This window comes from Hippocampus zosterae, chromosome 11, assembly GCF_025434085.1.
Source record: "Hippocampus zosterae strain Florida chromosome 11, ASM2543408v3, whole genome shotgun sequence".
Lineage (NCBI taxonomy): Eukaryota > Metazoa > Chordata > Actinopteri > Syngnathiformes > Syngnathidae > Hippocampus > Hippocampus zosterae.
In genome coordinates this window covers 19,328,926-19,355,478 of record NC_067461.1, presented here as the reverse complement: position 1 = coordinate 19,355,478, position 26,553 = coordinate 19,328,926, and the positions used below count along the sequence as shown (strand labels likewise).

At 41.3% G+C, this 26,553-nt stretch overlaps 1 protein-coding gene across 14 annotated transcripts in view; it reads right to left on the bottom strand.

The window, feature by feature from the left end:
- The window catches only part of LOC127610633 (regulating synaptic membrane exocytosis protein 1-like), an 85,217-nt gene that overhangs the window by 26,227 nt on the left and 32,437 nt on the right, over positions 1-26,553 (bottom strand). For 7 of the 14 annotated variants that reach the window (XM_052081004.1, XM_052080999.1, XM_052081008.1 and 4 more), the window contains exons 5-18: positions 22,517-22,785; positions 20,765-21,453; positions 14,405-14,445; positions 13,403-13,516; positions 13,179-13,278; positions 11,566-11,689; positions 10,707-10,724; positions 8,960-9,006; positions 6,921-7,036; positions 6,709-6,839; positions 5,640-5,811; positions 5,311-5,464; positions 4,985-5,038; positions 833-995 (exon numbers count right to left, since the gene is read on the bottom strand). In XM_052081004.1, the coding sequence (XP_051936964.1) occupies positions 833-995; positions 4,985-5,038; positions 5,311-5,464; positions 5,640-5,811; positions 6,709-6,839; positions 6,921-7,036; positions 8,960-9,006; positions 10,707-10,724; positions 11,566-11,689; positions 13,179-13,278; positions 13,403-13,516; positions 14,405-14,445; positions 20,765-21,453; positions 22,517-22,785 (2,192 nt within the window). The remainder of the gene's footprint in view (positions 1-832; positions 996-4,984; positions 5,039-5,310; positions 5,465-5,639; positions 5,812-6,708; positions 6,840-6,920; positions 7,037-8,959; positions 9,007-10,706; positions 10,725-11,565; positions 11,690-13,178; positions 13,279-13,402; positions 13,517-14,404; positions 14,446-20,764; positions 21,454-22,516; positions 22,786-26,553) is intronic. The other 7 variants (XM_052081000.1, XM_052081001.1, XM_052081006.1 and 4 more) reach the window with 7 other exon arrangements.

The window sequence follows — 26,553 nt, the reverse complement described above, 5'->3', positions numbered from 1 at the left end:
TCAGTTGGCTCAGACTGTCAAAAGCAGAGCTGGCAGTACAATGAGTTCCGGAGTAGTTGGCCATTTCATTAGAAGATGGGCTCTGTTTGATGGTTTCCAACATTCCTCTTCTCCCACACACTGTCATGTACACTGAGAAAAGACGGTGTGTTGAATTTACTTAATTTCATTTTGTCAAGTGGTTGCACGAAATAAGATCATTTGTGTCCGGATACACTTTACAAGTAGACAACGATACGACTGACAGTATGCATTTACATTCAGATGTTTTATTTAACGCAAACACTTCATCAAGCAAATGGAGTAAATTCAACACACCATTTTTGTCGGTTCGCCTTTTCCTACATATTGAAGATGTGGCACCAAATGAAAACATGGCTGAAAACAAAAAAATCGGCATTTTTCGGGATGTACGACAGAAGAAAAGTACTTTTCAAAGTCCAAGAATGTATTGGATTTTTGGATTGGATTGGATACAACTTTATTGTCAAATGTGCTGTATGTGTAAAATGTGCTGTAACATACAGCACAGATGAAACTTCTTCCCTCTCAACATAAAACAAGAAACGAGAGGAGCCGCTGAGGGTGTCCGCGCTGCCATCAAAAGAAAAGTTAACCAAAGAAAAGACAAAATAATACAAGATAACTTATCGGTATTAACATGAGGAAGATCTTGGTACTTACACGAAGAGCAAAATGTTGCAAGAGCATTTTGCAAACACATTTTCGATTGGCATTTTGGATACCACTTTCCAAGTTATAATGTAGCCCACTATCACGCAGCATTGACCCTTCCAATGAAACATCATTTTCAAATCATGTCACTTCTCACCTTTGTGCAGGGACATTGGCTGGCCGGGAACGCATATATCCCTGCTCCTCGCGGTGGGGGGATACTGAGCGAGAACGTATATGATACGAAGTCGTCCTCTGGCGCTCGGGCACCTCTAGGGTGGACGTGGGCTCCCGTTGTCGCTCCCTGCCACGTCCCTCTGCTGCCAGTGATGGTGCATGTAAAACGCAGATGGATACACGCCAACTAGTCATTCACAAGTAAATGAACCTTTCAAACTGTGAATCAAGCATTATTTCAGAGTTTATAGGCAAACGATCAGGATGTCTAATCTTGTGGACGGACGGATTATCAGCCTGATTTGGAAATGTTGTAGACTGTTACTTGGGACACTTACGTAAAATAATAAGTCCATCAAAATCACTGGGCCATTTCACTTTTCCGATGCCATCTACACTGAAAGGATTAAAACAGTGGGGCTAATCCCTTTATGTCGACCCAGTACATTTGGGTTCGCCATCAAAAGATGAATATGAGACAAGAGATCAACATTTAGGATTTTATTTCCAGGTCCATGTAGGTCTGAACTTAGGAGATTGTATCTTATGTTTGAATGCATCCACTTTTCACGCAAGCAAAAGTGTTTTATACAGCCTCACTTCGTTTCAACTTTCTATGAAACGGATTCTTTATGAAATAAATTGTGTGTAGTCCACTCAGTTTCAGATATGTGTTTTGCATGTGAATACTTAACACTTTTGGAGCAATTATAAAAACCAAAGAGCTGTCTGTGTAAGAAAAGCGATTGTGAAGCCGTGCAAATGATGCACGATAAGAGGCAAACTGTTAAGAACAATGGAACATCCAGGATGGAATTTGGCAAAAATGACAGAGATGATACCCCCCCAGCCATAAAAAAAAAAAAAATGCAAGGAAATATTAAAGACTGATGAGATGACACTTTGCCTTTACCAAAGTGACGGAAGGGAAGTTTTGTGAGTGAAAAAAACGACATGCTTGCATGGCTTCTTCTGGGACAGGCTCTCAAATTTTCTTTGATGATGTACAAGAGCCCTCGTTTTACAATGCCAAGTAGCTTTTAGGTCACGACTGGTATGAACCGGTTTAAGCAGTGGCGTACGAATAAGTTGTCGCGGTGCACAAGAAGGCACGCTCGGTAACCCCTTGACTTACTATTTTTCATTTGACCATTTAAGAGTTATGTCCAAAAAATGCTTTTTGACTGGGATTTCTTTCCTCAAGATCCAAAACACACGGAATTAAGAAAAATGCAAAGGTGACGTCAGCGGGTCAGAGTCTTGATGCAGTTATCACAAGTAAAGTATTCATTCATTCATTCATTCATCTTCCATACCGCTTGATCCTCACGAGGGTCGCGGGGGGTGCTGGAGCCTATCCCAGCTGTCTTCGGGCAGTAGGCGGGGGACACCCTGAATCGGTTGCCAGCCAATCACAGGGCACACATAGACGAACAACCATCCACGCTCACACTCACACCTAGGGACAATTTAGAGTGTTCAATCAGCCTGCCACGCATGTCTTTGGAATGTGGGAGGAAACCGGAGCACCCGGAGAAAACCCACGCAGGCCCGGGGAGAACATGCAAACTCCACACAGGGAGGCCGGAGCTGGAATCGAACCCGGTACCTCTGCACTGTGAAGCCGACGTGCTAACCACTGGACTACCGGGCCGCCCACAAGTAAAGTATTTGCAATGAAATAGTTACAAGACTCTCACCAAAATTCGCTTTTGTTATGAACCAATTCTGGCTCAGATCCATAAGAGATCAGGAAATAAAAACTGAACTCTTGATCTCGTCTCATGGTCATCTCTTGATGACAAATTTAATGTGTCTAGCCTCCGGCAAAACTAAAGAAATAACCATGCTCCATGTTTTTGGAGGGGAGTAAATATGGAAATTGGATTGCAGTGAGCAAACATTTAATGGAACTGAAGAGTGAGAATAGTTTATTTATTTATTTATTAAATAATTATTCTGTATTTTAAAATAATAAAACAAGTCATTCTTTGTTGTTGCATCAGGACATCAGCTAAAGATAAAAATAGAAATAAAGAGCGTGATCAGCCTTGAAGGCATACAGTATGTGCATCCTTGCTGGTCTTTGTTTTGATCCCAAGGTCCCTGGCTTCATTTCTAACAGTGCAATACCTCAAAGCTTGCAATGGCCCACTAGTTTCTCTTTGAGTGGGTCTACCATTTTTCCTTCCCATTAATATCTACCCCGACGCACCAGATGGTTTGTTTTACAAAACAGTTTTTTTCTCAAGCCCATCTGGGAACGACTTGATCCAAGGTGTTCAGAAAGAAGGGGAACTTTTCCGAAAAAAGTTGCAAGGTGACTGGATGATGGTTTTCATCACAAAAAGCATAGATTGCGTTTCCATGCTTTTTATTTTGTTTGAATGAACAAATGGTGCCATTTCAAACTGCATGATCAAACTTCTGCCATTAAAATGCATCCGCGCATATCTTTTAGTCTTGCCTTTTGTTTAGAAGCTTTTTTTGAGCTTTGAAGACACTGAAACCGACACAAAACTAATAACAATTGCCTTTTGTCTTCTCATAGGATGCTCTGCAGTTACCAGTTTCATCAACAGTATACTTCGCAAAATGAATTTTCAAGATTTCATACGAGCATTGTTGTGAATGTGCGTGACTCACAAGTTCAATGAACATATGACTTCTAGCCATAACCCTGACACAAAATTTACACTTTTAGATTTTCTCATGCATGTTTATTTGCTGGTCAGTGTTTGTCGCAGATAGTACGTTTTTTTTTTTAATGCCACGACCAGTTACGTTTTCAAGTAAATCCTTTGTAATCAAAGCTAAAAACGTGTTTGTAGAAAGCTGGAGTGGGTGAAGGCATAGTAAAAGGAGTCGAGCATTATTGTGTGAGATTTTTTGGGGGGAAAGGGTACCGATTAAGTGTTTTTCTTTAATAAATAAATGCAATTATTTGGGATAAATGATTTAAAAAATACATAATAATACAGTAAATGTTAAAAATGCCTTTCATGTGGTTTCATAAGAATTAAAAACATAATTCACTTGATTGTGTTTCTCAGACTTTATTTAATGTAAACATGACTGGAACTGAAAGGGCCCTATTATTGTTCCCAGTGCAAGCGTAGCACAAAGCACTGTCTAACCACGCACATGCGTGGTGTTTTCTTTCTTTAGTTATTGTGCAAGACTATTTTGCACGCTGTAGAATTGGGCATAATGGTGCATTCATATCAGGGACGTACACGTGCACGCTGAATTTGACACATCGGAAACAGAAATAGAAACGCGGGGGTCCGTGCATGACATTGGTGGGTAAACTGTAAGATCTTCCATTGTGGATGATGTAGTTGGCAGCGCATGTTACACGGGCAAGTGGAGACCACCTTACACCCACAACTGTCCATGTGTAACCCCCCCACCCCCACCAACCATCATGAATCACAAACGTTCCTAATCAGATGATAACAGCAGCTCATCGTGTACCTTTCCTTGTTTTGCAGCAGCATTTTACCACATGTTGAGTCATCAGGAAATATCCAGTTAGCCTTCTCGCTCTCAAGGCAGGCTGGGCAACATACACCACCACAGCGGGATGTATATGAAACAGGGATTATGCGACTGAAGTGTGGACTAATTTTAAAGGTTTCTTAAATGCAGTGTATGGCATTTACAATATCAACATTACAGCCATGTTATTCAGAATCCCTCATTTTGATGGGGCTAAATAACAGTTTAACTTTTTTTTTTTCTTGTTTGATTTTGATTTTCAGTCAAATATCAAATATTTGACCAAATACCTGCCTACTGGCCGGAGACAGCTGGGATAGGCTCCAGCAGACCCCGCGACCCTAGTGAGGATCAAGCGGTTAGGAAGATGAATGAATGAATGAATGAATATCAAATATACTACGGATGGACAAGCGATACCGCAATCCCAGTCAGCAGTCACCTCTGTATCAACATACAGTCTACAACATTGTACTTTTGACATCACCAGGGTGAACGTGTTCGATGGTTACTTGTTGAGTGAATGTTGGGTTCAATGTTAATTTTTTCACTCCGTTTACAAACATACAAAAACACTACACAGAAAGAAACATTGGAAGCATTGCATAGTACAAAAACAATCCCCACCCACCTTTAGAAACTACTGCTGTACCCTCAAATTCAGGCTCTGTTAGACGCTGAGAACCTACATACACACAGGCATACACACACAAACACACACACACACACACACACACACACACACACACACACACACACGCATGCATGCAGACATTCCAGTACATATGAAGTATTAGGGGAGGGAAGGAAGTAAAAGCAGTACACATTATACAAAGTCTATGATTGGCAAAAAAAAAGTATTTCCCAGGGAGCACAAACACACAGAGAACAGGACAGAGCTTAAAAAAAAACACTCATAATTAAGTACAAGTAGAGACACAGACATGCAATACTTACGCTGCAGCTTCCTGCTCGGGTTGTCGGTGTGTATGTGTCGACGAGGCAGATACGGGGAAGGGCGGGGGAGCGGTATAGATGAGACATCATGCGTTTGGAGGGGATACCAGTGTGGCTTGTCGTCCAGCAAGGCTGTCTCCAGCTCTATCAGGATCTGCCAATTCAACGTTTTCATTGCATATACCTAATGGTTCGTTTTAAAACAGTGAGTCTGTGATTTTACTTCAGGAATTGCTGTCCATGTAATTTTTATATGTTGACTTCAAAAAAGTGCAGAGTGCAGCGTATGTGTGTGAACGTGTGTGTATGTGTGGGTTTGGGTGTATTACTTCTCCCATAAAGATGCTGTCCTCCTCTGGTGATCTGGGCTGGTCCCACACGGTCAGTTCCAACATGTGGTTGCGGAAATCCCTACGATGGATGTGAGTGTAGAGGAAAGTTTGGTTCCACTTGGGCTCGCAGGTCTTCTTCACTGCTTTTGTCCTGCGTTTACTCTTGTCACTATTCAAACAGGTCCAAACACAAATGTGAAGATTTTTTTTTTTTTTTTGCATTCAGCAAATGCCACTCTTGATGATTAAAAGCCGGTGTGGGCCCCTGTACTGTAACGACAGTGTATTTAGTTATGTAATTCAGAAAAGTAGCAAACCTCAAAATATAATCCATCCATCCATCTATCAATTTTCTGATCCAACTTGTCCTCACAAGGCTCGCAGGGTGTGCTGGAGCCTTCGGGCAATAGGCGGGGAACACCCTGAACCGGGTGCCAGCCAATTGCATGTCTGTCATGATTCTGTTTAGGACCAACAGGTGGCACTGTAGGGCTCTTCCTGCAGCTGCACACCTGTTGGGCGTTATCGAATTATTGCTTTAAAAGGACCCCCAGTACGACACTGGTGGTCGCGTCATTGTTTGCTGCTGTCAGGTTTTGGTCACTGTTATGTTTTGCTTCAGTCAGGTTTTTGTTTGATACTTTGGGATTACATATTCTCTATGTTTTAATACAATTTGTCAAGTACACCCTGCTCCTCTCTTTTGCCTGCTTTTAGGGGTCCACCACCACCTCGCAACGTGACAATGTCACACAAAGTCGAACAACCATCCACACTCACACTCACACCTAGGGACAATTAGGAGTGTTCAATCAGCCTGTCATGCATGTTTTTGGAATGTGGGAGGAAACCGGAGTACCCGGAGAAAACCCAAGCAGGCACAACACGCAAACTCCACACAGGGAGACCATAGACGGAATCGAACCCGGTACCTCTGCAATGTGAGGTCAATGCAGCAACCGCAAAATATAATAATAAATTATAAAATAATCATAATTATTTTTATAACCACTTAAGAGACTGTCCCCTTCATAATATAAAAACCAAGAACATATGACAGCTGTACCTGCGATCAGGAAGAAAGTACATTTTGACATATGGGCTTCTGGGTCGTCCATCAGGCCGAAGAGGGAGCTCCACCGCTTGAAGCACATTGACTATTAGTTGGTGACCCGCTTTGTCATACCAGAGCTTCACCTGCAGGACAAATCATGTTTGGTCCAGAGACGTCACTATGCGAAACAGATAACAGTGGAATAACAGTGCATACACACTCACAGAAAGTTTTCCTGGCATGAGCTGTGGCGCGTCAAGAATCATTCTCGGACTGGTGGGAGATAAAAGATTTATTGATGGTCGCTCCATCTTCTGGGACTCAAATGAACTTGAACCTGCTAAGAAGAAAAAAAAAAAGAAAATCACTCACAAATCTGAGGAATCGAAGGAGTTGCCTCTGTTATTAGAAATGAAAACAAAACATGAACCAGGTAGGATTTTTATAGGTTCTGCAATGCTTGGGAGTTATTTTTCTTTGTTTTTGTTATTTCCTTTTTTTTTTTTTCAGAAGCTATTTTTATTGACAGAAAAAGATGCTGCAATGGATCCGTTTTTCATGACTTGGTTGTGAAGATAATTATAATCACGAATTATCATCACCTACATTGTCAGAAAAACACAGCTGAAGTTGTACCATTAAGGGTTGAATGGATTGTCAAGGGTAACACTTACTCTACCCTTAAACAAGGTAAATTTTGGGACCCTGACCATTTGTACTGTTTGTAGTCAAATACTGTACTGTATGTAACATAAGGCACAAAGCTGGGGTGACTCATTTGTACCCTCTTTGAGCAAACCTGTACAGTACCTCGGGGTACAAATTTGTCTACAAAGTATCCTGTCAGGACCAGATATTATAAAATGTGGTTACCCTACAACACACGATCATTTTGAAGCTGTAATTACTTCGTTGATGTCATTTAGTGGCACTTGCACCTATTCACCTCCATTAGAGGAGAACATCAAAATAATAACCGCGCTGTCACCATACAAAAGAAGGTGAAGTGTTGATTAAGACACACACTCACCAAACTGTTGGTCACATAAACACACTTGAATTATGACAATTCACAACATTCGGATGTTCTGAATTGTATCGTGGGAACGGAAGAGTAGCCGAAAAGTACAAAAGTAAAGAAACAACTTTTTTTCTTGACAGGCATAATTGTCAATTGGTTTAAAGTGCACAAAGTGCCAGAAAATTGTCATACAGAGTCTAAATGATTACCTTTACTGTTTATTTCTTTAAAGTGCATTCCATACAATCGTGGAGTATTTTGATAGCCATTTATTCGGCAAGCCTCCTCGCTGACCATCTTCAAAGCCCTCCTCAAAACTCATTTGTATTCTTTGGCATTCGACTCAGCATGACTTAGATTTGTTCTTGATTTTACTGTTTGGTGCTTTCTACTGCCTTTAGTACCGATTCGTCTTACTGTTTATTGTGTATGTTAAATTGTTCCATGTACAGCACTTTGTATGCGGCGATGGCTGTTTGAAAGTGCTCTATAAATACTGTTGACTTGACTTGACTTATTTGTACCCTTACATGCAAACACAAACCTTACCATTTTCTAACCACAAACATTACTTATTTACATCACTCGTGACATCACAAAACAGTGATGAAGAAGAGGAACAATATGATGCGCGGTACATTCTATCTATCTTCTATAAATGTGAATAAAATGTGAATATAAATATAAAAATATGTAAATTTCCCCCAGTGTGGGACAAAAGGATATTTTATCTTAACTCTTATCCTCGCTAGGAGCCTTTCTCAGCTGACTTTGGGTGAGAGGTGGGATACACCCTGGACTGGTGGCCAGTCAATATCAACAAATATCCATTCACACCTGAGGCAGAACAATTTCAAGTCTTCAATGTCACTGTGCCGCTGTCATTTAGTGTTTCTTCACAGCTCTGTCATCAACTGCTCTTGATACCCTTGGCCGACCTGTTCAGTGCCTGTCGCTCGACACTCTCCTTTCTTTCTTTATCAGGATTTTCCAAATTGTTGTATTGGCTCTGCCCAATGTTTATATTTATAATAGCGTATTGCGATTGTGTGTGCCACTTCTCTCGGCTTCAAAAATGGTTGAGTTTTCTCCCATAGACAGCTCTCTGATGTTTATGTTTGTGTAACAGCAAATCCAGGTTTCACGGGTGAGAGCCAAAGCCAATTAAATATTGACAAGCATCACAGAATGGGAGTGGGTTGAACTTTGGAGATTCTACTGGATCACATAAGAGATACCTACTGGATTCTAATGGAGGGTGGGAGGTGTCTGGGATTCTTGGGATATCACTGAAAAAGAAAAAGCAAATGCACGAGTCGTTTCCATGTTTGCAACTAGTAGGATTGAATGCAGTAAAGTTAGTCGTTTTTTTGGGGGGCGGGGGGGGGGGGGTTGGGAGATGCGCGGGCTTGCATGCGTGATTCAGAAAGTATTCAAAGTAGTTATCTACAGCAGATGTTCAAGCTAAAAAATATCACGGTTACAAAATATGGCAAAGCAAATCATGATGAAATGGGGACATTTCATAAATGAACACGGTGTCTCATATGTTCCAGTCATCACGAAATGACGTTACAGCATCAGGCTAGAAATAAAAGCAAAAATGTCATACCCCATCTTACCAAAGAACGGTGATGTGAGGATCCATACATATGAGTTGGTTCTATTTTTCATAAGTGTGTTTGCGACAGTTCGTACCTTGCATGAAGTGTGGCATTGTTGTAGTTATAATTGGTATATGTATTTTTTTGCTATTCCGTATTTTCCGGACTATAAATCGCAGTTTTTTTTCATAGTTTTACCGGGGGTGCGACTTATGCTCTGGAGCTACTTATGTGTGAAATTATTAACACATGATTATGTCATTTCACATGTTATTTTCACATTAAACGACAAGAGGGCGCTCTCGGCCTGTGTTGATAAATCAGCAATGAGTCTGACGTAAGCGACGTAGAAGAGGAAAGATAAGATATCCTTTATTCGTCCCACACTGGGGAAATTTACAGCCTCCAGCAGCAAGAATGTATGTAGAAAGAAGAAAGAAGAAAGAAAAAAAACAACAAACATCTTTCAATTAAATCATTGAATTTAATTGAATGGAAGCGGCGCATCGTCTACAATTTCATTTAGTGATTTGGAGTGAAACTGATAGTTTGGTAAACTTGTTAGCATGTTCTTTATGCTAGAGTTGTCTGAATAATTCTTAATATGTCACGTCGTTACTGACATTGCCAGGCATGTCAGTCATGTAACGTTCATATACTGTTAACTTATTCAGCCTGTTTTTTCTCTATTTTATTTTTATTTTAAATTGCCTTTCAAGACGACATGTATGCTTTTGGTGTTGGCTTTTATCAAATAAATTTCCCCCCAAATTGTGACTTATATATACTTATGCATTTTTTGGCTGGTGCGATTTATAATCTGGAGCAACATATAATGCGAAAAATTGTATTGGTCTCTGGTGTGTGATGAACACTAAATACGGCACCTACTGTATATATATACTGTATTTCTTGAATAATACCTCTACTAATACGACTGCTCGTAAGAAAAAAATGATAATACTAATAATAAGACTAATTACAAAAAACACATACAGATCCAAGAACTAAAGCAAGCGTCATTAAAATAAACTCAAATCGTGCTTCAGCAATTCCAGCAGCCAAAATTCAAAACAGCAGGGTTAGCAACATTTGGGGCATTATAAGCATCAAATAATTTCTTCTTGAAATGCTGGCTTATTTGGCTTTTGGAAAACAAATAGTACTTTCAGAGACAACTCCCATTTTGCAGCCCTTTGAGTTTGAAAGTATGACCGGATGAATAATTGCAGCGATTTTCAAAGAAGTCAATTTGCGCACATGACCATCTAAAGGAATGATCTCCTCTTCTCGGGTTGCAAAATGTCACCAGCAATATGACACTTATTTTTTTTCCATCGGCAAGAGGGATAAAAAGGTCCTAATAAAAAGGTAAGATTACTTACTGATATTTTCTATACACCCTTTGTGAGTGTTTGGAGAGAAATTAATACATTCAACTTGTGTTCAAAAACAAAGCAAATATGTATGTCAACGTTATCAATAAAAACAATACCAACAATGCTGAAAATAATTTGCATGACTGCCATCAAAGGAGTTGTTGTTATCGTTAACCATAAATGTTGTCACCTTCCTAAAATAATGGCCGAAATAATTTTTATTCCGTTTTTGAAAAACTGAACCAAATGCTGATTATATTTATTTAGAGGGTAGATGATGATCTGTTGTATGTAAAGTATGTATGTAGCCGAGGTGGCCAGCATCCTGAGGAGATGTTTACGGTGAAAATAATGTCAAAATCTGACTATGGCCAATATTTTGAAAAAGTGACGATTTTCAACTTTACAATTTCAAAGGTTTTTGAATTTATTGATGACTACAACGTCTTACCCAAATAAACACAGACATACAACAAATAGTAAATTTAGTAACCAGATTAGTAAGATGTCAAATGATTGAAAAATAATAGTTTGGGGAGTTTATTTAACTGAATAGGTGATGTTGAATGAACTGGATATGTGTTTTGTTTCCAGACTGGAAACAGCCTATGCTAGCACAATCTAATGAGAACACATGAACTATTCAAGCTTGTGTCTTGACAAAGACAAGAGGCGAGCAAACGATCAGTTAAACAATTGATCAATCATTGTTGCCTTTGTAAAGGTGGATTGTTTTTATAGCGTTACAGTCAAGTGGACTGAATGAAATGCCCAGTGGGTAATTATGTCTGACTCGTGTCTTTGTGTGTACAACATTCGATCACGTTAGCTAAAATACATTTAGTTAGAAACGTAAAACTTATACCCAATAGGCCGGGATACAACCAGTTCGACTTGGGGCTCCGCTTGAGATTCCAGGATGATGTTGTAAACCTCCTTCATGGTGGCTCCTGGTAACAGTTTCCCATTCCATTGCAAAACTTCATCCCCTGAAATGAGATGTTTTGTCATAGTTGGTGTGAAAGTGATTTTCTGTGAGCAGTGCCACAGAATGAGTATTGGATTGTTCGTCTAACTTCAATATCCTGACATGATTCTGTTCAATCGATGGTTTCTAAATCAATTGAGCGGTGCGCTGTACGGTATGAAGACAATTTTTCAGCTTACCGACATTATTAGTTGATATTGCAAACAATTTCAGCAGCAAATACAGGCCTGATATTTGTGTTTGTTTACATTGGACTTTGTGGAGAAACTACAAATTCCCAAAAGAATTGTGTGGAATTAGGAGCAATTTGTAGAAAATAGAACGTGCAGTTTCCCTTGCAGTACGGTGGAAGACTGGTTAAGCGCGTCGGACTCAGAGTGCAGAAGTACTGGGTTAGATTCCGGGTCCGGTCTTCCTGTGTTGAGTTTGCATGTTTTCCCCGTGCCTGCGTTGGTTTTCTCCGGGTACTCCGGTTTGCTTCCACATTCCAAAAAGATGCATGGCAGGTTAATGGAACACTTGAAATTGTCCCGAGGTGTGAGTGTGTATGTGTGCGAATGGTCGTTCGTCTATGTGTGCCCTGCACTTGACTGGCAACCAGTTCAGGGTTTCCCCCGCCTATTGCCCGAAGACAGCTGGAATTGGCTCCAGCATGTCCTGCGACCCTCGTGAGGATAAGCGGATCAGAAAATGAATGGATGGATGGATGCAGTTTCCTTATGAAATTGTGTGAAAGTACTGAAAAGATGGTGTTTTGAACATGCAGTGATTTCTCCAGATTCCCTGAACCTATTGTTAATGTCACGGACTTTAGATGATAGAATCCCTAAATTCCTTGCAATTGTACATTGAGGAGCATTGTCCTTAACCACGCACTTCGCAAAAAGGTAGACCTCGCCGCATCTTTGCTTGCAATTCAGGGAAGCTTCTTTCATACCCAATTATGGCACCCACCTGTTCCCAGTTAGCCTGTTCACCTGTGGGACAGGTGATTGATGAGCATTCCTCCACTTTGTCAGTCTTTTTTTTAACATCTGTGCCGCTTTTTTGCCACGTGTTGCAGCCATAAAATTCTAAAAATTTGCTCAAAACAATGTATATCAGTTTGAACATTAAATATCTTGTCTTTGTCGTGTATTCAAGTAAATATAAGGTTGAGCATGATTTACAAATCATTGTATTTTGTGTTTTGTTACGTTGGACACGACGTCACAACTTCATTGGAATTTGGGTTGTCAATAACGTCCTGAGGACATGACCTATGTGTTGTGTTGTGTTATTTTTTTGGTATTTTGACTTCGAAATGGCGCAGCGAGATTGGCTGCCTTTCCAGCAGCGCCTATATTTTGTTGTTCTACTTCTTCCGTTCATAACTTTGCTGCTGTGAATTGGGAATTTCTCCATTGCGAGACTAATAAAGGTTTTCTTATCTTATCTTATGATTGTTTGGGCTCTTTCGGTATTTTTGAGGACTCAACGGTTCAGTGTACCTGCTCTCAGATGTCCAACCACATCTGCCAGGCTGCCCTTCTTGACCTTGGTGATGAAGGCACCTAATCTCCCTGACTCTGTTATTCTTCCTCCAACCACCTAAAAAGAGAAGCAGGCATGCCATGAGGAACACGAAATATACGAAGGCCCTTTTGGAGGCTCGTGAAGGCATGTCTTTTATCTTGCATGTGTGTATGACATAATTCTTTGTTTGCACCATGACCTTTAATCCCAGCATAGCCCCAGCTTCTTTAGGCATGGTTGTGCTCCTCTTACTAAGAGTGATTCTGCCAATCAGATGGTCACCCTCCTTGGATGGTTGCCACGTTACAGGATGCTGCAAAAAAAGTCTGATTAGAGTTAGAACTGTGACATCCCACATAGTGGAACACTAAAATATATTAAAAAGTAACAAAAAGCAATATGACAAGAATAGAAAACACACATTGATATATTTCTGATGCATCATACCACGGTGTATCCTTTTCAAAGTAGAATTACACAAAATGTACATTTTTATTTGAAACTTTATGTGAATTCTTGGTACACAGCCTGTATTGTCTTTGAAAAGGAATTTAAAATTCTTTTTATCTCCAGTGATAAATCCACGAGGATCTTTGCCCAGAATGGAGCCGGCCGTCTGACGTCCACTCTGTGAAAACTGCATTCCCAGCGGATATGTGGTGAGGAACGGGAGCAAAAATGTAGTTACGTGACGAACGCGACAAGACTAAAGACGTAACATTGAACCAACTCATCTGTCTGTGTTACCAACTGATGGGCTATCGGTTGTTGCTTGTTTACATTCAAATTCAGCTTGTTTACAGTCAAATGCATCTTGGAGAAAAATGCAAGTGATGTCATGACCACCGTGATCGTGAGATTAAAGTATCAGTATACTGTCTTGAGTATAATCTGCGATCCCCGTGCCCTCCTAATGGTTACTGGAGACTTCAACATGAACCTCTGTTTCATCTACCAACCACTTCACACAACATGTGTACGGAGGGAATAAAACTGCACCTCCTGAATGCTATATGGAAATGTAAAAGAAGCTCTGCTACATTTTAATCAAATACAGTAATAATATTTTATTTAGTTATCTATGATTGCATCTTTATTATTTTAATTGTTGTCTTTGATGTTATATATATAGCACTTTGTTGCAGCTGTAGTTGTTACATTGCTTTAAAAATGAAGTTGAATTGAGTGTAGAAATACTTACATGCCACACAGTGGGGTCATGAGGGTAGCATTCCCAGTCTCCTGCAAAAAGTTGAAAATTGATAAAGTGATGACACATTTGCACACTTTACGACTGTCTACAGGCCTACTTTACTGTGTGAAACTAATATAAAATCAATTACTAAGTCTTTCTTGCCAATTGGGAACATATACAGTAAGGACACACCACTTGATGCCCACTTTGTTTTTGTTGACCCCTGCTGAACCAGACTCAAAGATCTAGTTAAAGTGCAAAGGCAAACCACCACCAAATTAATGTTTGACACCTAGCTCAAAGGTGTTGCTGTGGTGACCCCTAAAGGATAACCAAAGAACTGTAAGGGGGAGAGCTTGCAGTTGATACTTGCCAATGTCATTCACGGACCCCGGCAAGTTTATTTCCGTTTCCGCAATGTCAATGCGGCATACTTTTGATGTTGATACAAAGAAATGATGCTACTAGGATTGGCCGGGAAAAGACTATTTCTGTCTCAAAAAGGTGCAAATGAATTGGGTGAACCGGAGTTACACCCGATTCATTCATCCATCCATCCATTCATCCATTTTATCCATTGACCCATCGATCCATTCTCTACCGCTTATCCAGGGTCAGGTCGCAGGGGCAAAAGCTTTAGCAGGGACACCCAGTCGTCTGTCTCCTAAGCCACTTCTTCCAGCTCTTCCCAGGGGATCCCCATGTCTTCCCAGGCCAGCCGGGAGATATAGTCTCTCCAGCATGTCCTGGGTCATTCCCGGTCAGTCCCCTCACATGCCCGGAACACCTCACCAGTGAGCCGTCCAGGATGAATCCTAATCAGATGCCTGAGCCACCTCATCTGGCTCCTCTCGAGGTGGAGAAGAGGCGGCTCAACTCTGAGTGTCTCCCAAATGACCGAGCTTCTCATCTTATAACTAAGGGAGAGCCCAGATACCGTCATTTCATCCGCTTGTATCAGGGATCTTGTTCTTTTCAGTCATGACCCAGTCAATTCAATCTGTGCAAAGTACAGCAAAAATGCCAAATGAAAGAAAACTCCACCCATGTGCACAAAAAAAAGGGCCCCAAGTCTTCAAAGGCCCACTGCTTGTCATTCATGTATTCACTGCGTGTTTAGGGGAAAAAAATCATGAAAGGTGTGGGGATCACATGTCAATATATATAAGATAAGATAAGAAAACCTTTATTAGTCTCGCAATGGAGAAATTTCCAAGTCACAGCAGCAAGGTTATGAAAGGAAGAAGTAGAACAACATGAAAACATATTGTCAGGATAGACTTGCAGGGTTCCCTCGGCATTCTCCTATTTGTCACTGATTCAAGCACCCTTGATTATTTTTGTCAACTGATAGAACAAAATATACCAGTGCATTTGTATCCGTTCAATATACCGGTAATACTGTATTTCAGACTGATGAAAAATACTATTCAAGGATTCTTCCAGCTGCACTTCTGTAGAACATGTGCAGGGAGGCATTGTTGAGATGTGTGCAGCACTTCAACGCCATTGTTATGACATAAAGTAAAATAAGAGTAAAACAGAAGCAAGCATCCCTAGGAGCAGGCAGCCAATGAGGAGAATGCGTTGTGACAACTTATAGTGGCATTATGTAATCTTAAAACAAACTAGGTTCTCAGTTTCATAACTTAAGCATGAATGTAATTCTGTGCAGTGTTGGGCCATGTGGTTGAGAATGTTATGTTTGCAGTCAGAAAAAGGCCTGGCCATACAGAGTCAGGACCCTGTGGATAGATTTCAAATCCATACTTTAAAATAACACAGATACACGTTACAAATATATGCAATGTTGATTTTTCAGTGTGTGACCTCGTAATGTTTTTAGAGAATGTGTTTACATAGCAGGGGCTATACTGCACATATGACTGACCGCATATTTGAGTCTGTGTCAGTGTTTCCATTGTGATCTCACATTGATTTTCAAAAGTCAAATGATTTAAAAGCCAGCATGCTTCTCGGCTGCCAGCAACTACATCTCTTAATTGATCCTCTCTGAGTATCAAGCTAAAAAAGCAAGCAGTTTCTTGCTGCCCTGCTAGAGTGTATACAGAAAAACCTGCTCTGACAACTCATACGAAACCGCCACTTGTGATAATGCTTTGGTGTTGTATGTCGAAGTTTGACTTCTGCAGAATGTCCCGCGAAAATCAGACATTGCAGACTTGTTAAGTCGGCGCTATTAATGTTTGTAACCTGAAATTTTGCACTTTCTTTAATATACAGTGGAAAAGGGGTGTCACTACATCTTACGGACAGGTGTGTGAGCGAATGCAGTACACGAGTATGTTTCACAAGTGATTAATGAAGATGTATAACATCGTTTAAAGGTTTAAAAACAACATGAGATTTGTCGTATTTCAATCAGTTTTTTTAAATACAGTACAGGAAGTATGTGTACAGCATTTGCCATACAAAAATATAATAATAATGATAATAATAATAAAAGTATATAAATACTATTTGCATTTACAGCACTTCATTGAAGTGTAGGGAGGAGCTCAATGATTATTATAGCGGTTTTTGAAATGCTGAATGGGAGATATTCCTCAGTCTGATCAAAATAACACAGGTTCTGAGGGGAATTCATCATAAAAATGTTGAAGTGCTTACAATTAGCCATGACACAACTCAACGCATTGCATTCCTAAAAGACAGAATTCAGCCTTTCTCTAAGTGACTGTTTGGTTGTATGAAAAGCAACAATCCCCAATTCTTGTCAGCGACATATAATTAGTAATGATATGGTTTTATGGAAGACATGGTGATCGACTGGTTAGCACGTCTGCATAACAGTGCAGAGGTGCATGGTTCAAATCCAGCTGCGGCATTCCTATGTGGAGTTTGCATGTTCTCCCCGTGCCTGTGTGGATTTTCTTCGGATACTCCGGTTTCCTCCCATATTCCAAAAACATGCGTGGCAGGTTAATGGAACACTCTGAATTGTTCCTAGGTGTGAGTGTGAGAGAAAATTGTTGTTCGCCTATGTGTGCCCTGCGATTAGCTAGCAACTTGTTCAGGATATACCCCGCCTATTGCCCGAGGCCAGCTGGGTTGGCTCCATCATGCCCGTGACGGATTAGAAAATGGATGTAGGGATGGACACGATTTCATTTAGTGCAATTGCTGCTCAATACTCAGCAATGAGCTCTGAGTTGCAAAGAATGCTTTGCAGTGATGACATCACCCCACTTGGAAATAACAATGTTAGACCGTAAACAGCCGTGTCTTCTCGGGCTTGAGGACAACATTTGCTATGTGAGGCCACACAAGGTCAACCCTGGAATCAAATGGGGTCAAACCGACCCGTCATAAACACACAAACATGCATCCAAAAGTACGCTCTCAGTGCAACTGTCACCACCAACTCACTCCCTTAGGGCCAAGTTGAAAACAATATAATATGACACTCAGCAAAGCATTTAGACACGCACGAAACAACAAACAGTTTCACACACACTTGTTAACAAACACACTGGTCAGGCAGGCTGCTGGCTCTGGGCTGAAGCATGCATTGTGTATAAAAACCCAGCAAATGTGGTAACCACTGCAGTTCTACAAACATGATGTGACAAATTCTGCTTATCTGCAGATTGAACATGCATTTGGTAATCATGTCATCCAGGTAATCATGTCATACGCAAACTCACAACATCAGCAATGCTCGATGTCCTCTTAGAGACTGTAAGCACCACTCGCTACAACAACAACAAAAAAGATTTTTTTTTCTTATTTTCTTATATTGATTGTATGGGTGCTCAAGGGTGGCCGTAAAAATAACATTACTACCAGTGTTGGGCAGGAGCAGTTTTACAAGTACCTGTATTGCCATTGAACTGAATTTCTTTGTCAGGACCGTGGTCACTGTTTTCAATCTCAACGTGCAGATTAACTTCCTCTGCAGCACCAAATTGTTGCAGTCTGTTTAAATAATCATCATGCTATTTGATAACTTCCGAGTGAGTTTGGCTAGTGTATCCTCCAATGCACATCCTTTTCGAGAAAAGTCTGTCCATCTGGACATAAAGAGTCATGGAGGAGGAGTTTCAACGGTTATTGAAGTCAAGAAATGCCCTTCACGTGGACACTACACACGCATGAAAAGAGAATGCTCCATTTCTGTTGCTTTGGTTTACCCGAAAGATGGCCCAGGAGTACGTGAACATGCATTCCCGTGGCAAAAATTTCATTGCGAGGGAACGCAAAGTTTTGTTACTTTTTTTTTCCAACACACCTTGGATGCTTCGGTAGGGATACCCTCCAGCACTCCCGCAACTTGTGTGAGGGAGGATAAGCAGTTCGGAAAATAGATGGATGAAAGTGGGATATGATATGAGATTACTGTTTTTTTTATGTACCGGCACATCTTCATTTGTCACTCAGCAAGCTTCTTTGATTGGCTACATGCTGTCACAGTCAACTGAGTTAACTCGTTCAGGAGAACTCAGCTTCCCCCTCACACATGAAGATTTAAAAATATTTTATTTTTTTTGTTCGTAAATATTGAACACTTTCGTTTTTTAAGATTGTTGACCCCGACTGGTTTAATGACCCGATTATCTGGACAAATCCACCCTTAAGACACTTCACACATAAGGATCATGTGATAAGACTGAGATAAATCTTATAGCACATACGATCGTCGTGCGTTTGACGTCCTTGGTTGGGAAAGGGCGAAATCGGGTCAAAAACCGCCCAATTGTCTTTATGTGTGTATACAGCCTCATTCATCACAAAGTGAAGAGCCATCCCCATCCCGCCCTTCAGACTAAACATACACCCATTTTTTCAGAGGAGCCACCAGTGAAATACTTTCATTTTTGCACCGGAGTTCGGGAAGTCTTTCACACACTGATCCCATTCACTTAAATAAGGTCTACACCCACCAGAGCGTAGTATTGCCGCTTCTACAGCCAGTCGGTTGTGGCTCCCGCCTTGGGGATGGCAGCGATGAGCCGTTGACTCCAAGGGGAAGCCAAATGAATGACAGTGTGTCCTTCATTCAGAATGATGGAAAGCTGACGCCAAGCTTTGTGAGCCGATCGCTAAATCACGATTGCAGTACTTCACCCCTGATGCATCAATCCATCCATCCATCCATCCATCCATCCATCCATCCATCCATCCATCCATCCATCCATCCATTTTCAACACCACTTATCCTGTACAGGGTCGCGTGGAGTTGCTGGAGCCTACCCTAGCTGACTTCAAGAGGAAGGCAGACTACACCCCGAGCACAGGGCACATTGAGACATACACCCATTCAGTCCCACATCCACACCATCACTAAGTGGGAAACAATCCCACGCTGCCCGCACACAAGTCAGACGAGTGTACCACGACACCATCAGCGACCGCGTTGGTGCATTGGAAATTGTAAATATAGTTCCCAAAATATGTAGACCTTATAAACTGTATTTTTCTCTTGACAGGAGGTGGCTGTGCCGTGCTGTCTAAAACCCAGAAACAGAGTCTTTGTCTACATGTGAAAGCTCCTCCCGTACATTTGATGGGCTGTACTTTGCAACGTGGTCACATTGTACGAAGGCAATTCATATTTTAGTGGCTCAGACTCACCACGTGAAATGTTATGGCAGAACTTCACACGCTGTGAGTGTCACCATCTGGCGTGCCTGTTGTAAAAGCAACGGAGGCTGTGCCATGAGGTGCTGGGCCAAGTGGAGTCGTGTGTGTTGTGGCACTGTTTGGTACTAATGGAAAAGCGGCACCAGTCTGCCTATTGATAGCACTGTTCGTTCCTGTTTCATGGGTGGTGTGTGAAACAACCAGCTTTAGGACAACGTCATGAAAGTGTTGCGGCAGCCACACGTGGAAAAGCAAGGTTTTAGTGAACCAGGTATCTTAATTCCAGGTTAGAAAAATCTACACCAAAATAACTCGTATTTCATAAGCAATTATCTAGGTAATATATACTCATGTGCATGCCTCCAGTTAACTGTTGAAAGCTTAAAACTGCATGATATGGCCCCTTTAAGATAGATTTAATGTAGCATGGATTGTCACTGAGTTCGATCATCTAATCAGAATTGTGAAAGAACTTTCTTTCAAGTACCGGTATATTAATTGGCCACCAAAGCTTCGGGCATTTTAGCAAGAAGTAATGGAGAGTGGTTTGAAAGACTTGTCCTTATACCGTGACTCCAAAATAATTATTACTTATTATTTTCTGAAAATGTTGTTTGCAATGGTTGAATTGTCATTTCAATCTAAGACGTGATCCCACTTCTGGGTGTCACACACATGGCAGTCTACATTAGGTGATACTACTCTGACTCTGACAGATATTTCATGTAATGGATGGAAATGGCAAAGATTAAGAAGTCTCACCTCTCTCGCTCACACTTTCAATCTCAGCATCCTCACAACTGCTGTATTCAGGTGTGGTCCCTCCTTCCTCTTCTGAGCTGCTGACACTGGTCTGTCTTTTGCCTCCAGCCCCTAGGCCTCGCTTCGATTTATAGGGTTTGGGTGGTGGTGGGCGCAAAGATTCCGATTGATCTGAGCTGAGTGAATCGTTGCGGAGCATGCTGTCAGCCTTGTTCCTTTTGGTTCGTCTCACCACATGCCCTTGATCGGGGGCTGATCCAGTTCCTGAACTCAGAGCTTCTCTGAGTTGAGGGGGGTGGTCTTGTTGCGCAGGGGTGTTTTCACACCGTCCACTGACAGTCCTCTGTCCCGATACTAAACCATCCCTCACCTCCCCAATAATTCCTGTTGCACTGCCTTGTACTGGTGCAGGATGGCCGGGGCCTCCAGAAGTGACTGGCCCGGTTTGACGAGGGGGGCCACCGCTGTGGCCAATGTGTTGGTAGCCCCCGTCTTGTGTCCGTTTCAACCCACTATTTCCTCCGACTGGATCAATCTCCAAAGAACGCCCTTTCGTGAGCCGCCGGCTTTCCCGATGCTCCCTGGATTCACCCCGGAGATCCCGGTCCATGGAAACTTGGGTCTGCAGCATGGGTTGGACTGACCTGCGCTCTCCTCGACCAGTTCCTCCACCGCCTTTTCCATTTCTCCTAGTGGAATGAATATATGAATGGAGACCAAGAGGACAAAACCATGAACACAAAAGCATTTTGGGCGTTTGGATAGACTCATATCTAACTATTATCTCTGCTCTAGACTTTGTCTTTTTTTATCTTCTTTTTATAGACATGAGGATTGATTAATCACGAATGTTGAGAAATCAGTCAGCAGTCGGGGAGGGATTTTAAAAGCTTGCATAAGAGCATATTTGTGTTTTTGCAAGCGATTACATGGCCTTTAATAACCAAAATATTGCCAGTATTCAGGTTTTAAAAGGGTTACTGACTGCATGTTAACATAGTCATTTACAGTACTGACAAGTCAGGGCTCCCGACGGCCCTTAATTGGTGACATTTCGCTCCTCAAATCTGAGACAGTATATTGGCTTGTACTTGTGCAACCAACAAATTTGTGGATTTTAAGAAAAAAAATTATTTACTATTCTTAAATATTTATTCATTAATATTGATGACAAACTTCCGCTCCTCAATTCAGTCATTCATTTACAGTATTAGTAATACAGTGAATGGATGGAGTAAATATTTACTCTGCAACTGGACCTGCAGTGTACGCCCCTAAATGTCTTAGTTGCGCCCCTACAATTTCAGGTTTGCTCCCCTTGCATTCCTCGTAAAAATGTTCATCTTGGACCCGTGCAAGTTCATTCATTTTGTAAATTGACATCAAGAAATTCCTTGCATTTTACACACTCTGAACTGAGCCATATCTTTTTGATTCGAATCATAATAAGATAACAAAGCATTTATTTATCTCACAATGGAGAAATCCGCACCGAATCGAATTGTTCCACTTTCAACCCTCCTTTAGTCGGATTGCATCTCATGTATCAAGATACATATTAAATGATCTTTTATAGAAAAGATTCAAAGCTCTAGTATACAGTATATCAAATCCAATGCTTATTTGACAGGAGTGCAAGAAAAATAAACATTAAAAAAATAGAAGTGCTGTTCCTCTTAAAGTTTTAAATGATTCTCAAGTGACTTGTGGCTTTGTTATTGGTTTTAAATGCAGTTTGTTTGCAAAACGTACGTGTCTCTTGGTGGTTCACTTCGTGACCGGACGTCTATTCCAGCTGTGCTCCCAGGTGCACTGCCTGGGTTGGGCTCGAGGGATATTGTGGACCCTGGAGGCGCTTGGGAGTGGGATCGCAGCTTTTTTTCGCCCAGGGTTTGGCACACAGATGGCTCACTGATGGCTGAACCGAGACTAGTGGACTTTCCTGATGGACCGGTGAACCATTCGCCTGGCTTGGTCAGTATTTCCTGTTGTTTTCTGCAGTTATTACACACCCAGATGACCTATAAAAAATAATCAGATTCAGAGATGACACAGAAACAGTGACTTCAAATTTTTTTCATATATTCAATGTGTATGTAATTTTGCAAAAATAAATGTCATAAGTGAACTCTCATTGTACAGTACCACCAATCATGAAACCTCCAGTTCCTCGAAACAACAGGTGTCAAACTCAAAGCCTTGGGGCCAAATCCGGCCCGCCACGTCATTTTATGTGGGCCGTGAAAGCAAATCATGCGTGTCAACTTGCATGATCCTTGCTCGAATCTGAATCAAAATGTCAAATTGTCATGTCATAAATAACGTTGAGATTTTGCAACAACAGTGTTACCCAGTTTACACTCATTTGAACAATAATTAAACAAACTATTATAGTTGACTTGACTGATTTTAAAACTAGTAATCCATCAATTTGTTGTGTACAAGTAACAATGCAACATTTTTGTGGTTTCACTGTCATAATGGCCCTCCAAGGGAAGACGAAAGTCCAAAGTGGCAAAAAGGAGTTTGACACCCCTGCTCTGAACGACAAATAGGAATTGCACTTCCTGGAGATAGGCACTACAGCCGGGGACAACATACAAACTCCACACAGGAAAGCCGGAATCGAACCCTGCACCTCTGCACCGTGAGGTGGACTTGTTAACCAGTTGACCACCGCACCGCCTTATAACTGTGTTCAATTAACCAAAATTTTGTAGTGCGAGTGTTGCACACACTGATTCTATTGAAATTATATTGTACATGACAAAGTGCAATGCAGGCCTCAAAGTAAACAGTGTGTGTCAATAACAAGGTGTTCTACCACCATTCACCCTCACAATCACACCAGGATAATTTAGAGCATTCAATCAACCAAAGCAGGTTTTTGGTATGTTGAAAGGATCTGGAGCACCTGCAGAAAACACCCACAGCCATGGGGAGAACATGCAAAGTCCACACAATTAAGGATGTACCCTGTCTACTGCCCAAAGACAGCTGGGAGAGGTTCCAGTGACCCACGTAATGAGAAGCAGTTCAGATATGGATGCATGGATGGATTAATTGGTCAGAAGCCCCTCCCCGTAAATGAGAAAATGCTTTTATCTGGAGATTTATGTAGCAGGAGAGCCACACAAGGCTGTGGATGGTTTCCTTGACTGTAAGCGCTATATAAATCAGCATGTATTGTATTGTATTGTATTGTATTGTAACACTGAAAATGCATATAATGGTGCTTGGACTGTTTTCGAAGATCGTTATGGTAGTCCCTTTACTGTCCAGAGGGCTTTTAGAGGGAGACTTGTTAAATGGCCCAGAATAGCTGCTAATGATCCAAGAGCATTAAGAGAGTTTGCAGAGTTTCACTTGGGTTGTTGAGGGGCAGTGCCCCATGTCAAAGCTTGTCTATCCACAATGGAAAATCACAAAATACTGAACAAAAGGTGTATTTTTGGAGTGTTGGATCAATTTGCCGAGTATCTAAGCTGTTTAAATTTGAACAAATTCATGCATAAGGAAATAAGACAGCCAGAGTTGTTTGTGATCCCATCATCCGCCCCCTTCCTTTTAATGATGAATATGAAACCAACTCACAAAAGGTCAACAAAGAGAGGCAAAACACTCATTACAAGCACTCGAATAAAGGCCTTCAACTCAGCAATGTTGTACTCTAAGCTAAAGTCACCTGGTTTGGGCTGCAGGAATGAGGCACAAGGTGTTTGTAAATGCTCACTCTTTGTAACAAAAATCTACGGATGAGAAAAGAGCTTTCATTCATGAACATTGTTTCTGCTTTGGATGCACATCACCAAATACTGCAGAAGTTCCTGTGCTGGACATAGACCACCTACCTGCATCGAGAAAATAAAACCCGTCGATGTGATTAACAATGAGCAATTTGTCCCATGTTCTGTTTAGTGCTTCCCTCACATCCAAATCCAGCATCATTCCAGTCCTTCTGTCATTTGCAACACAGACTTAAAGGAAAGTACTAACCTATGCGCTCCTTGACTCTCATAGTGACTCAAATTTTATCCTGAAAGATTTATTTTCAGAATTAAGTGTAGAGTCTCAGCAAGTGCATCTTCAATGAACTGTGTACAATGACAGTTCAGAATACAGTAAACCATATATAACCAGTAAAACTCTCAGCAGTCTTGAGGTTTGAGGGGTTAACCCTGAAAAGGACACTAAAATTGAGCAGGCTCACATACGTGACTTTATATACCAGCTGACAGAACCTGCATTCCAATAAAAATCGTAGAAGCTAAGTGGCCTCACTTTAGTAATCTCGCCAACAAATTGCCACCAATCCGGCTGGATGGCTTGTGGAGCCGACGATAAGGAGCGTCAGCGCAGAGCGCAGATGCGTATGTGGAACACGGAGTCACCGCTTCGATTTGAAGCGGATTTACAACGGACAGGAGATGTGAGCCAATCTCTTTTTTCGTCAATGGACGTTACAGCTTCTTGTTTGCTTTCAAACTTAGCTTGTGCACATTTTCAACATGACGTCTCAAAGGACACTTTGATTCTCTCCTCTTTCATCTATAACTGCTTCAAACAACAAAGTGTATGCAGAAAAAGTGGTTAAAATTGCATGACCTTCTGTGTTTTATGTGTTGTGTTGTATTATTTTGTTATTTTATGTTAACTGTTCTGAGTTGAGGTACCTGCAGTGGCTTCTCTCTCTCCTGTGGCTTCACGGTGGTTGAGAGGAAAGAATTTTAATCTGTGCTGTATATTGCACATAGAGCATATTTGACAATAAAGCTGACGTGATTTGACTTCAAGATAGGTGGTACTCCTCATTGGTTATGACTGCCTTTTGGCATTCGCTCCCCTCGAGGCCATGCCGGGTGGTGAAAATTATTCTTTTGCAAATTACACTTGGTTGAGCATAATCGGGTCAGCCTACCCTCATTTGGATCGACAGGAAAGCCATCGTTCTCTGCATCGTGTCACGGTTAAACACTTGTCTGCTGTTGCAGTTTGGGAGTCAAACGGAGTTATGAAGACAAGTACTGGTCTCACGAAGACATACACTTTATACATGTGTGACAACATTAAGCAAAATGAAGATAGACGGCTCCTCATCTGTTATGGTCTGGAAATTGTTTTTTTTTCAAGTTACAAGTTTACTTGCCTGCCATCGTGTAGTACATCTAATCCACTTGCCTACGGTGTGACCTACAGCAGTGAATTGCAGGTTGAAATATGTCAGTTTTGAGGGTCTGTGAGGAGCATGTTTCATTGTTTTGACATTATACAGCGTAGATTACTTAATTCATTCAGAAAACAAATGGTGACAGATCAATAACTAGTAGTCACAGCATTGTTAGTTGATACTGACGAAGGATATGTGATTCCATCCCAGAATAGATATGATGAATCATTGTTTAAAAGAGGAAGTGCTGCATAAAAGCCCTGCAGCATGAGCACAGTTGTCGTCAGAAGCCCGCGTTTATATCAGATTCACTGACGGAGGAAGTGTGGCTGGCCATAAACTACAAACACAGAGGATGGAGGAGGAGGAGGAGGGAGATGGGAGGTTAGAGTCAGTCCGTCTTCTCCAGCCACCGGGGTTCTCATTAATCCTGAACACTCCCCAATGACGATTTAAAGAGAGCTAAAATAAAACACTATGCCGCCTGCCACACCCACCACCCCTCTCTCTCACCCGCTTCTCTTTCACTTCTCCCTCCTCCAGATTGCTTTTGATTAAAGCTACAAAAGCTGAGGAGAAAACAGCTTTACACCGACGCCGCAGCTATATTTATCCTGCCAAA